Source organism: Eulemur rufifrons, chromosome 6 (genome assembly GCF_041146395.1).
Source record: "Eulemur rufifrons isolate Redbay chromosome 6, OSU_ERuf_1, whole genome shotgun sequence".
NCBI lineage: Eukaryota > Metazoa > Chordata > Mammalia > Primates > Lemuridae > Eulemur > Eulemur rufifrons.
Genome location: NC_090988.1, coordinates 21078404 through 21091624, shown reverse-complemented (window position 1 = coordinate 21091624; position 13221 = coordinate 21078404). Strand labels below are relative to the sequence as shown.

Genomic DNA, 13221 nt, shown 5'->3' with positions numbered 1-13221 from the left:
CACATACCTAATGTATTTGTAAAAATAAATGAGTTGTTTCACTCTAGAGGGGGAAGGAAGTAAGATTTGTCATGCTGGCTCTTGATTTTTTTTTTTTTCTGAGATGGAGTCTCCCTCTGTTGCCCAGGCTACAGTGCCGTGGTGTCAGCCTAGCTCACAGCAACTTCAACCTCCTGGGCTCAGGCAATCCTCAGCCTTCCAAGGAGCTGAGGCTACAGAGGTGCACCACCATGCTTGGCTAGTTTCTTCTATTTTTAGCAGAGATGGGGTCTTGCTCTTGCTGAGGCAGGTCTCAAACTCCTGAGCTCAAGTGATCCTCCTGCCTCGGCCTCCCAGAGTGCTAGGATTACAGGTGTCAGCCACCACCACATCCAGCCTTGATTTTTTTTTTTTTAAATCCAACAAGTAAAAGCAATTAAGGATAGTACTGAATCCTGTCTAGAAGTTCTAGAACAAGAAACAGGCTAGACAGTGGCATTTCATATAATTGGAAAGTTTAGTTCCAGTGTATGTGTATCTATGTACACACATACACCACAATGTATTTGGAAGCCAAAGTGGATATAGGAAGAGGGCAGGGGGGAGACTGTGAGATTTCCCTTGAAATACACTAAATTTCAAGATTCAATGTTGGAAAATACACCAGGTATAACAGCATGACCTTTACACACACCCTCTGAAGTTTTACTTTCAAGGCAAACGACATATCAAAGAGACTCACACCCAGAGGTGGGCAGAAGGGCTGACAGCCAAGTAGCATAAATTAAAGGCAGGGCCAGAGTAATCCTATTTCTTCACCTTGCAAAGCACTACCTATCTCATGGTTTTGTCACCATTTTTTTCCCCAAGGACTGAGAAAATTTGAGCCAAACTCCTCCTCTACCCACAAGCCCACTGTCCCCCTGTCTTCTTTCCTCAGCAAGAGAGAATGGCTGAACAGCTCCTTTAAGCTTTCTAGCCAAAATAAACCATTAGGATTAGAACAGGTATGCCCTACAGGCAGGAGACACAGTGTGGTCTCAAACTGCTACCACGTCCTCTAGCACACCCTCACTACATGGACCACAACCCCTCAATCATCTTTCCTCACTTTCCTAGAAAAAGGACAGAAAGAGAGATGTAAAAAAAGTAAGGTGAGGGCACATTAGTGACCCAGATGAGTTGGTTCTACAAAAGCATCTTGCTTAACATAAGAACTCAATATAGAGTTCGAAGATTATAAATGAAACCTCAGCTACCAATACAAAATATTTAGAATATATTCAGACACCAAACTGGTTCAGGCAGATTAAGCAAAGCAGTCCACCTGAGGTCAGCAGCACCTTTTGATGGTGGGAACTTCCATACAATCAGCTTCTGCCACTCTTCTCCAAGGTGATATAGTATGTTCTGTTTCTGTATTGTGAGCTCCATGCTGAGAGATTTCAATATTTTTAAATCAAAGCATTTTCTGGATTTTAATAACTTCAAGCATTTCTGTGCCTAGTGGTGAAACAGAATCATTGTTAAACATTCCATCTGGACTCAGGGCAATTAGAATATATTTGTATAATGATAAGCAATACATAGAATACAAAATTTACTAAAAACAAGAAGAGCACTAATTGCTCATGCTTTAGAGAAAGCATTTAGTACCTCCTCTAGACGATGAGCAGCAGTGACATACTTCTTCTCTGTTAATGCACAATTGTATTCTTCAATAGCAGTAGAAAACTGAAAAGTATAATATTTTATACATCTTATTATTTCAAGTGTATGTTTGTTTGTTTGTTTGTTTTTAAAATATGAAAAGAAAAAAAACTGTATAGTCAGGGGATATCCACTGAATGAGACCAATCGGAAAAAAAGTAACTCTCACCACCAAAGCACTAAAGCTCAAGTTTACTAACCTCTTGCAGCTGTTTAAGCAAACTTAGTACAACTGAGTCTCTTTCCAACTGTTGCTTCAAGTCTGTAAATTCAGCAGTTGACACATGAAGATCCCGGCGGACCTAATTCATACATCAAAGGTAAGTACTTTTAAGCTATACCATACCTAAGAAATAAAACATTTATAGCTAATCAATAAGCTTTATTAGGTCAACATAATTTGCGTTGAATTTTTGTTTTCTTTTAAAGACAGAGTCTCCCTCTGCCATCCAGGCTGGAGTGCAGTGGCATGATCATAGCTTACTGTTGCCTCAAACTCGTGGGTTCGAGCTATCCTCCCATCTCAGTCTCCCAAGTAGCTGGGACTACAGGCGAGTGCCACCATGCCCAGCTTCAAGTTGAAATTTAAATGCTAGTTAAGACTAGAAGAAAAATCATAGAATGCAGTAAGAAAAGATCTTAGAGGTCCACCTAGGACAAACCCTGATCCTATGCAAAAATACACATTCCCATCAACATAATATCCTCATGTAACCATCTATTCTTAATTTAGGCAGGTATCTTTCATGAGAGAACTCATCCACCAGGATTACCAGAAAGGCATCCCCATTGCCAAATGATAACTCATTCTACAGTTGGACAGCTCTAACTATTAGAAAGATTTTTTACACTTAGGCAGAATTTACCTCCCTCTGTCCCACTGTATCAGTGACTTTACACCATCAATTATTTCCTCTCTTCACCCTCTGCCTAATTCATCTTCATTTATTCACTCATTCATGAAATGTATGTTGATTGATAACTAATAGTACGTGGCATGTCCCACCAGATTTCAATGTTAAAAATTCCCCACCTTTAAGAAAAAATTCCCTCTACCTCAGCAACCACCCTACTTTTCAACAGCTTCCTTATTTCTCTCCTCCCCCTCACAAACAGCTTTTTGAAATAGTGATCTGTGCTCATTGTCTTTACTTTCTTACCTCTCATTCACTCTATACGTCACTGTGATCTGGTTTCTAGCCCCACCACTTCACCAAAACTGTGCTTGTCAAAAAATAAAACAAAACAATCAACTCCTTGTTGCTAAATCCAAAGCATACATTACCAGTACAGTCATGCATCATTTAATGACAGGGATACATTGTGAGAAATGCACCATTAGGTGATTTCATCATTATGTCATTACAGAATGTACTTACACAAACCTAAATGGTATAGTCTACTGCATGCCTAGGCTATGTGGTATAGCCTATTGCTCCTAGGCTACAAACCTATACAGCAATGTTACTGTACAAAATACTGTAGGCAACTGTGACACAATGGTAAATATTTGTGTACCTAAACATAGAAAAGGTACAGCAAAAATACAGTATAAAAGATTAAAAAAAAAATAGGGCAGTTACCATGAATAAAGCTCGCAGGACTGGAAGTTGCTCTGGGTGAGCCAGTGAGTGGTGAGTACATGTGAAGGCCTACTGTACACTGCTGTAGACTTTATAAAAACTGTATACTTAGGCTACACTAAATTTGTTTTAAAAATATTTTTCTTTATTCAAGAATAAATTAACCTCAGCTTACTGTAATTTTTTTACTTTAAACTTTTTAACTTTTTGACTCTTTTATAACACCTTAAAACACAAACACATTGCTGTATAAAAAAACAAAAATATTTTCTTTATATCTTTATTCTATAAGCTTATTTTCTATTTTTAAAATTTTTTATTTTTTTTTAACTTTTTAAATATTTTTGTTAAAAACACACACATTAGCCTAGGCCTTCCCCAAGTCAGGATTATCAAGATATCACTAGGCAACAGGAATTTTTCAACTCCATCATAATCCTATGGGACCACCATCATGCATGCAGTCCATCACTGACTAAAACTTCATTATGCAGTGCCTGACTGTACTTAACTATTTAACAGTACATTGTTTCTTTCCTTCTAAAACATTCTTTACCCTTAGTTCCATGATACCATTCTGTACTGATTTTCCTCTCAGTTCTCCAGCCATTCCTTTTTCACTTTCTTTTGGGAGCTTCATTTTCCTTCTGACCACTCCATCCGTACATATTGATATGCCTTTCTCCCTGGTTGTCTTCTAACTCTGAACCAGTGGTTCTCAACAGGGGGTGACTTCGCTCCAATCTCACCCAGGACATTTGGCAGTGCCTGAAGACACTGGTTGTCACACTGAAGGAGTTCTACTGGCATCTAGTGGATGGAGGACAGAGATACTGCTAACATAATACAATGTATAGGACAGACCTCCACAACAAATTATCCAACCAAAATATCAATAGTGTCAAGGCTGAGAAGCCCTGCTCTACATACTCTCTCTCAGCAATCCTGTCCGATCCCATGGCTTCAATTACTAAGTGCTGTTAGCTCAAGTCCACAACATTTTCCTAATCTCCACACATGTATATGGGTTGGTAGGGGTGCAAACTGTCCACTAAAATCCATCTTCCTTTTTTCCATATTAATGGCACCCAAACAGATTATATATTTTAGACTCTTTCACAGTTGGGTGTGATCATGTCTAAGATCTTACCAATGGAATGTTAACAAAAGTGATGTGTACCCAACCCTGAGTCTTAGGAAAATAGATGTGCCTCCTCCATGCCCTCTCTTTGCCCGTAACCTCCTGCCATAACCTGGGCATTAGAAGAGCCCAGACTGAACCATGCAAACAACAAAACCCTAAGAGCAATGTTTCTCAAACAGTAATGTATATACATTTCACTTGGTGAATCTCATTAAAATGCAGATTCTGCTTCCATATGTCTAGACTAGGACCTTAGATCCTGCATTTCTAATGAGTTGTCAATGCTGCTGCTCTATAGACTTTTGGGAGACAATTCTCTAGAGGTTTCTCACATTTCTACACCATCTTGCAAATGGGACAGTTACTGTCTTTAGTTCTGGGCTCTCTTTTCAAGGATGTCTATGTAGTAAACAGCCTTGGAAGATAGAGATGGTGTCTCCTACAAAAGGGAGGCATTTTTGCTAATTATAAAATATTCAGGTTCCTTAAGCTCAGGAGTCCTCTTCTCTAATGCAATCCACTGCACAATGTCCTATAGGAATTGTGACTGGGGTCATTGATACAAAAATGCTGATACTCTGGCTACTGCTATAATAAACTGTCCTTCATCTCTCACCCAAGAGACATGTCTTCTCCAAGAACCCATGAAACTATAGCAGGCTGACTTGTTGACTTGTAAGTAGGTTATAATCTCAGATCCCCTCCATTTCTTGACACCGACTATACTAGAACAGCCGGGCCTTAGATTGTAGAGTTAGCTTGCTTGCTGAACTACTACAATTAAAAAATAAAACACGTGCATAGAGGGACGTATAACTCCATGGAAATCAACTGGGGGGGAGGGGAGAGGAGGGGATGGATGAAACGTACCTACCGGGTATAATGAACAATGACGAGCACACTTACAACCCTGACTCAAGCATTATAAAAGTGGTACTTGTAACCAAAATCATTTGTACTCCTGTAATACTTTGAAATTTTTTTTAAAAAAGTATCTTGTTTGAGCCATTGCATTTCAAGGTGACTTTTTTCTTTTTCTTTTTCTTTTTCTTCTTCTTCTTTTTCTTTTTTTCTTTTTTTGAGACAGGGTCTCGCTCTATTGCCAGGCTAGACTGCAGTAGCATCATCATAGCTCACTGCAACCTCCAACTCCCATGGTCAAATGATCTTCCTGCCTTAGTCTCTCAAGTAGGTAGGACTAGAGGCATGTGTCACCATACCTGTGCTATGTTGCTCAGGCTAGTCTTGAACTTCTATCCTCAAGCGATCCTCCTGCCTCAGCCTCCCAAAGTGCCAAGATTACAGGCATGAGCCACCATGCCAGGCCTTCTCTTTTTGTTTTCTTTCTTTTCTTTTCTTTTCTTTTCTTTCTTTCTTTTCTTTTCTTTTTCTTTCTCTCTGTCTCTCTTTCTTTCTTTCTTAACAACAGTCTAGGCTTCACTTTAATACAATCCCAACTGCGTATGCTAGTCCATTTCGACTTACATATCCTACAGGCACCTTAAATTTAAACTCCTCATCCCCCATAAAAAACCTGCTCATTCTGCAGGTTCTCGATTTCAGTGAAGGCAACAATCAATGACCTAGCTCCCCCGTTATCCATAACCTCTGCATCCTTCACTCCCCACATCAACAAGTCCCTAAGATCCTACCTCTTAAATGTCAGTAGGATTTACCCATTTTTCTCCATCTCCACTGCCACTGACTTTACAGCAGGTCACTGCCCTGTTTTTCCTGGATCACTTTAACTGCGTGCTAACATTTTAACTGCCTTCTCATACCCCAGTCTCATTTCCCTCAAGCCCTTTCTTCAAACTGCAAACAGAATGAGATTCCTAAAATTCAAATCTGATTTCGCTCCCTTGTTTAAAACCCTCACATGGTTTCCACTGTGCTAAGATATCAAGATAACATCTATACTATTAATGTGATATTCAAGGTCCTTGCTTACCTTTCCAATCTCATCTAAAGTCCCATCCCACCATATTCCCTAAACATCAGTCTCACGAAATACTTCCCAAAAGTGACATCTCTCCATATCTCCATGCCTCTCTGCCTACCTAAAACACTTATGCTGATGGCTACCTAAAACACTCTTCCTTCCCCTGTCACCTATATACCTATCACTTCAGGTCTTGGTTTGGATACTGTTTCCTACAGAAAGCCATCCTTAGCTACATCTCCTCTCTCTAACTGGATTATTCCTGTTTAGTATTGTGTCACACTATTTTACTCATCTCTATCAGACATGAGATTCACACTTTGAAATAAAAAACTGTCTTATTCAGCAACTATTACAGTATCTGGCACCTTGTTAGTGCTCAATAAATACAGTAAATGACTGACTAAAGCTCTGACATCTACCTGTTGAATCTAATCCCCCTTTTTGAGCCATTACTTTGAATCTTTCTCACATAAAACAGGGCTTCAAATATTGAAAGTGTTTCTTTTCAGGGCTAAACATCCTCAGTTTCTTTCACTGTACTTCTCAATTGGACCATCATCTTTCAAAATACAACAATGAGAACTGCTTAAATCTCGCTAGCCATAATCTGGCCAGCAAAAGATACAGAGAGCCAATTATTGCCTTGTTCCAGACACTTTGTTTCTAATAGCACAGTCTAATATTGCACTGTTGACTCAATGATCAACTAATTACAAAAACACTCTATTTTTTGAACTATGCCAGGGTTGCAGAGAAACATTTGTTTTTATTAAAACTTTTAATCACAATGATTGGTTAATGGGCTGCTAAACAGATTTTCTATTTAATCTGTTGCTTCTTCACTTGTGATTCTGGTTTTCTAGAGAACTTTTGAAAAATAAGTTTGTTCACTTTCCTTTTTTAATAACCATCACATATGGAACAGACTTGAGAATACCTCAAAATCATGATTTTGGATATCAATGAGCCCTAAGCAATAATTTAGAAATAGATACAGAAGACACCTAAGTTTGGACTTTGTTTAAACCTCTCATATCAGCATGCTTTCTTTCAACTGCTTACATTTCTTAAAAGAAAACTGCAGGGGAAAAATCCTGGTGAGATAATACACATGCAAATGTTTTTAAAATTATAAAGGAAATATTTCTGTTTCTGTACTGGGTTACTTCTTTTTGTGATGATAACACTCCAGCAAACATGGTAAACATTTCTAAAACCCACCAGACTTCCCATAAGAAGTACATCAAGCACCAGCTCACAAAGTAACACTATATAAGAAGGGCAAGGAGCCTCTCTGTATGTCCATAGAGAGTGGCTTTATGACAGGAAGTAGAGTGGTTATGGTGGGCAAATCAACTCATTTTTCAGAGGAAGGCCAAAAAACAAGGAAGATTGTGTTGAAGCTTGAATGTGTTGAGGTCAGCTGTAGATCTAAGAGGATGCTGGCCATTAAGAGATACAAGCATTTAAACTAGAAGACAAAAGGCCAAATGATCTAGTTCTATGCTTCACCTGTTTTTATTTTATTATGAAGATAATAAAATCCCAAGATTTTTTTCATTTATAAAGTACTATTCAAATGTGAGACATTATTATAACTTAAAATTTTTTTCCATGAAATTATTTAAATTGCAGTTTGGGAAAATATTTCTATTTTACAATTAAAGTCACCCTACAATCATTTAGTTCAACCTCCATTTATCAGTTAAGAAAGTGAGATCTTGAAAAGTCGTACAGAATTGAGTTGTCTAAGAATTAAGAAGCTGAACTGCCTCCCTACAAACCTACCCAATATAACAAGTTATTCTTACCTCACTCTCTATCCTGGACTTCAGCAGGTCAATGTCTTCAGATAACTTATCCACCTGGGTAACCAAGCCCTGTGCACTCTGCATGCTAGGCAGGAATTCACTGTACTTCTTGCTAATCATATTGCACACCTCACCCTATAAGACAGAATTGTAACATAACACAGTGAGATGAGTACAGATTTCTGTTAAAAATATACAGCTCATCTTCCATAAAGTGTCTTCCATGTTAGAGCCTTCTTGCCAGTTACCCATTCCCATTCACTTTCCCTCCAGGCCAATTGATTTCTTTTCAAAAACACATTTCTCCCATTCCCATGACATTATGAGGGTACACAAAGACAATGATTCAAAACATCCCTATGTACCCCACGAATATGTATAATTATTATTTGTCAATTAAAAAATTAAATTAAAAGAAAAAAAAGAAGACAATGATCACCAAATCCTAACAGTGCATAAGAGCTGTACAAATTCTGGAAAAGAGAAAAATGGAGCCATTTCTCATATTCAACTGTATCAGACTGTAGTTATCAATTTAAATTGTATATAAATAGAAAAGGAAATAAATGGATAAATTAAATCCATAATCTGTATATCATAATCAATGTATTAATTTCTATTTTCTTGCCTATAAAACTTTATGGGGCCTAATCTTAAAACTCTAAATTAATTTGAGTTTCATCATCTCCTTTAATTCAAACTAACTTAATAAATTATTGAATACTTTCCAATGAATTATTCAGTGCTTTGGAAGGTAAAAGAATAAATTATGCTTGCCCTTAAATAAATTTCTTTTAGGTAGGAAAGATACTATATCCTTCAGTAACAAGAATACAAGGCTGAAATGTAATACAGCAACAGAATTCCAGGAGCACAAATGAGAAAGAGATTCCCTCCCCCTCAGAGAAAATAAGGATATTTTTTATGTAGAAGACTACATTTGAAATGGAACTTGAAAAATGAGTAGAAATACCACAGGTAAAGGTAAAGACAAAAAAACAGCAACATAAGCAAAATCTGGGAACTAGTTTAAAAAAAAAATTGGGTCTGTTTAGAGCACAGAAAGTAATTCTCAACTGGCTCAAGATTCGAGTTGGTAAAGGGAACTGGTGAAACGAAAGACAGGTTAAGTCCAGAACACATAGGAGCCTTGAGTGCCATGCTAGGGTAGCTTAATAGCCTGTCCTCTTTTCATCACATTAAAAAGTGGGGAAAAATCCTAAAGCCATGTTAAAGAAGAAATGTCAGTGATATAACTACTTAAAACTTAGGAAATCACTTTTGTAAAATCGAGAGTTCTTAGGAAGAGAGCTATACCTGTGCCTTTATGGTGCATTCCAAACTTGCTCCCTTAAATCCAAACTTAGGCAGGCAGTATACACAATTTTAAATGAAAGCAACTAAAGTGTAGGCAAATACTGGCAAGGTAACAATATTAGTACAAAGTGAAATTGTGTGTGGCTATGTGCTTTTTGTTTTTGTAATCAGACTAAGGCAGCAAGGTCCATGTATGTACCACTGACATGTTTTATAACACTCAACACAGCCTCAAGGGCTTGGGCATGAAGAAGAGTTTTAAAAATATATTGAGGGTTTGTTTTTTTTGTTTTTTTTTCCCAAATGTCGGGGAAAGGAGAATGGTGAGATCCTCCCAGAGCTATTATGTCATAATATTCACCAACAAATAGAAGAGTGGATGGAAGAGAGAAACACTCACAGATGGGGCGAGGAGGTCCTGTCCACTTTTCTATTTCTCTCCTACGCTGGCTCCCTAGACACCTCCGTGCTTCCAGCTGAACCTCCCGCTCTGCTCTCTCCAGTCTTCCTCCTCCTCCCCCTAGCGCACCCCTCCCCTGCCTAACCCCACTCCCCAACGCTCCCAGCCACCGCCGCTTCCTCCCCACAGCCCTAGGCCTCCTCCCCTCCTCAGTCCCCAACCCCTGTCTGGGCTTCCCTCCAAGCTCCCTCCTCAATCCACACACTTCTCAGCCGTCGCCTCGTGCTCCCCACTTAGCCCCAACACCCGGATCTCCCCGACAGGACCCGCTGCGCCTGTACCCGCGCTGTCTGCCATTAGCCCCCCATCGCTTTCTCCAGTCCCCTCACACACGGACCCGGCGACCCTTTCTAGTCAGCCGACAGCTGCCCAGCCCTCACCTTGATCTCCTCCACCCGCCGGGTCAGGCGGCTGATCCGGGTGCCCAGATCCTCCTTCTCCAGCCTCCCTGAGTGTGCCAAAACTTCTGTCACGAACGAGGCCATAATCACAACAGGAACCAACGGTGACTGGACGACTCTCTCACGGCTTCTCGTAGCCACCGCGGCAGCTCCCGTCTCGCCGACGGCCTGGACGCACGGCCTGCCGGGAAACCGAGTCTCGCCGGGCCCACACTGCTGCAAGGAATACGAGAGCCGCACTACAACTCCCAGCGGGCACCGCGCCAGCGCCAGGGTGGGAGTTCCACGGTGTCCCGCAGTTGGCAAACTGTAGGGAGACGCGTTTACCTCCTCCGCTGTTTTCAAATAGCTTGTCTCTTCCCGCCCGTTTTTTTTTTAACTAGAAGAAATTAAATGTTTTTATCTAGTAACAGTCCTAACTGAACCTTTCTCAACTTCAAAACGCTTACCTGTGAAATTAGCCGAGAGACCTAACGAGCCCATCTCGATCTTTTCTCATTACACATTCACTTTTATTGGGCCGTAGTGGCCATCAGAATCTATGAATGGCGCCCTCTGGAGTTGTGCAACGAAGTGGCGTCGCCTCATTATAAATAAGAGGCTGCCTATAATTGCACTCTTTTTATATTACATCTAGGTAATACATTACATATTTGTATTACCTACGTAATATAAAAAACATCAGTCCTATGTGGACTAGAACAGAATACTTCGCACTTTCTATTAACATTAGAGGTTACAGTTCAGTGCGATGTGCACTGTCTAGGGAATGGACACGCTTGAAGCTCAGACTGGGGTGGGGATGGGAAGGCATGGGCAATATATATAACCTGAATTTTTGTACCCCCATAATGAGCTGAAATAAAAATAATAATAATTCGAAACTATCCAAATGTCCATCAACATATAAATGTGTAAACCAATTGTGGATCCAAACAATGGAATGTTACTCAGCAATAAAGAGAGACAAACTAAAAAAAAAAAAAAAAAACATTAGAGGTTACAAATAAATTTTACCAAAAGCTTTTTAAAACTTAAGTTTCATTATTTTAATGCACTACATACAAAAGATGTTTACAATATACTATGTATAGTTTCATTCTTTTTTAAAAATTAATAAATATATATATAGGATGTACACCAAATTATTTCTTTGGGTGGTGGACTTACTGTGTTTATTCTCTTCTCTTTCCTTGCCTTTCTATTTTTCTGCCATAAACATATACAGTCCTCCCTCAGTATGAGGGGTACTGGTTCCAGGACTCCTCTCATATTAAACTCGGTGGATGCTCAAGTCCCTTATATAATATGGTGTAATATTTACAAATAACCTAGTACAAATCAATGTAAATACTATGTAAATAGTTGTTACACTGTATTTTTTATTTGTATTATCTTTCATTGCTGTTGTTCTTGTTTTTTGTATTTTTTGAGACAGAGTCTCACTCTGTTGCATGTGCAGTGGCGCGATCATAGCTTACTGCAGCCTCGAACTCCTGAGCTCAAGCAATCCTCCTGCCTCAGTCTCCCAAGTTAGCTGGGACTACAGGTGTGCCACCACCCCCATCTCAGAATATTTTTGATCCTCAGTTGGTTGAATCCAAGGATGCAGAGGGCAGACTGTACTGCTTTGATTAAAAGGTTATCTTTCCTTTTTTAAAAAGGTATCTTGTGAGGGTTGACCTTCAAGTAGGCATTGACCCTAAAGTCCCTGAAAATGTTAAGTGTCTGTGAGACAACCTGCTTATCCTAGTAAAGCAAGAGCAGCTTCCTGAGCCATGAGCGAAGGAAATGAAACAGGGGTTGAGACGGGAAGTACTGAAGATAGCCATAACACTCTGCGAAGCCCTCTCCTTGGAAAATCAAATCAATTTCTGTTTGGTAGACCTGTCAGCCTTACTTTGAATTCTATCTAAATGTCACTAATAATAAATGCTCAATGACAAAGAAGGACCGACCTGCAGATGAAATTTCTGGAAATTTGTATTGCATATTTATTAAGCAATTATTACATAGTAGTCACTGTGCTAGGTCTGGGGATTCAACATATGTGAATATATATAATATATATATAGGAAAATATTATTACTATTTTGTAGGTAGATAAGAGATGGGTCCAGATTTAGTGGGCCCTAAATCTTACACAGTTGCTGGGAGAGGGAAGACTGTTTAAGGAAAAGAATATAAAATAATGAATAAAAAATTAGGTTCAAGACTTGGGAGAGGCCTGTGCAAGTAACAAGCCCTGAAGCTTAATCTACCTCTGAGGGAGTACAAAGGACAGAGAAAATATTGAAAGAGGAACACCCAGTCTTACTGAATCACGGAAGTTTCAATGTTAAATGAAATTTATAGGAGGCCATTGGTTTGGACTGAGCTCCTACACTAGGCCCAACAAACCAAACAAAAATGGAGTCACTCATGCTAAAGTTCTACTTTGCCAAAGCAAAACTAAGCTGTCTATTCAACCTTATGAGAAATCAGAACGAGAGACAATAGCCAAATTCCCAAACAAGCTCATTTCAATAGGCATGATAATGCAGCTTCCTGTTTTAATTTTTACAAGAAGGTAACCTGATGTCACCCAATCGTTTATTTTTCTATTGTTCTGTGTCCCTGTTCCCACCTTACAAAGAAAGTAACTTTGAAACAACTGATCCACTTTTTGTCCTTTGTTTCTCCCTTCTTTAGCCCTTTTCTGTCTATAAAAACAACTTCCTTTGCTCAGCCCATTAGAACACTTATTTCATTTTAGAATGGAGTGTTGTCTGATTCTAGAATCACAAATAAAGCCAATTAAGACCTTTAAACAAAGTTTGTTGTAATTTTGCGTTTTGACAAATAGTAAGGAGGAATCTGAACTGAAACTTG

The 13221-nt window shown here is 39.1% G+C and overlaps 1 protein-coding gene across 2 annotated transcripts in view; it reads right to left on the bottom strand.

Moving 5' to 3' along the window:
• ZW10 (zw10 kinetochore protein) overlaps nt 1–10461 on the bottom strand; it is a 36771-nt gene extending 26310 nt beyond the window's left edge. The window contains exons 1-5 of one of the 2 annotated variants that reach the window (XM_069468903.1): nt 10330–10461; nt 8173–8307; nt 1890–1991; nt 1636–1713; nt 1323–1482 (exon numbers count right to left, since the gene is read on the bottom strand). In XM_069468903.1, coding sequence (XP_069325004.1) covers nt 1323–1482; nt 1636–1713; nt 1890–1991; nt 8173–8307; nt 10330–10434 — 580 coding nt within the window. In that variant the 5' untranslated portion in view covers nt 10435–10461. The remainder of the gene's footprint in view (nt 1–1322; nt 1483–1635; nt 1714–1889; nt 1992–8172; nt 8308–10329) is intronic. The other variant, XM_069468904.1, reaches the window with a different exon arrangement.
• Nucleotides 10462–13221: the final 2760 nt, after the last annotated feature.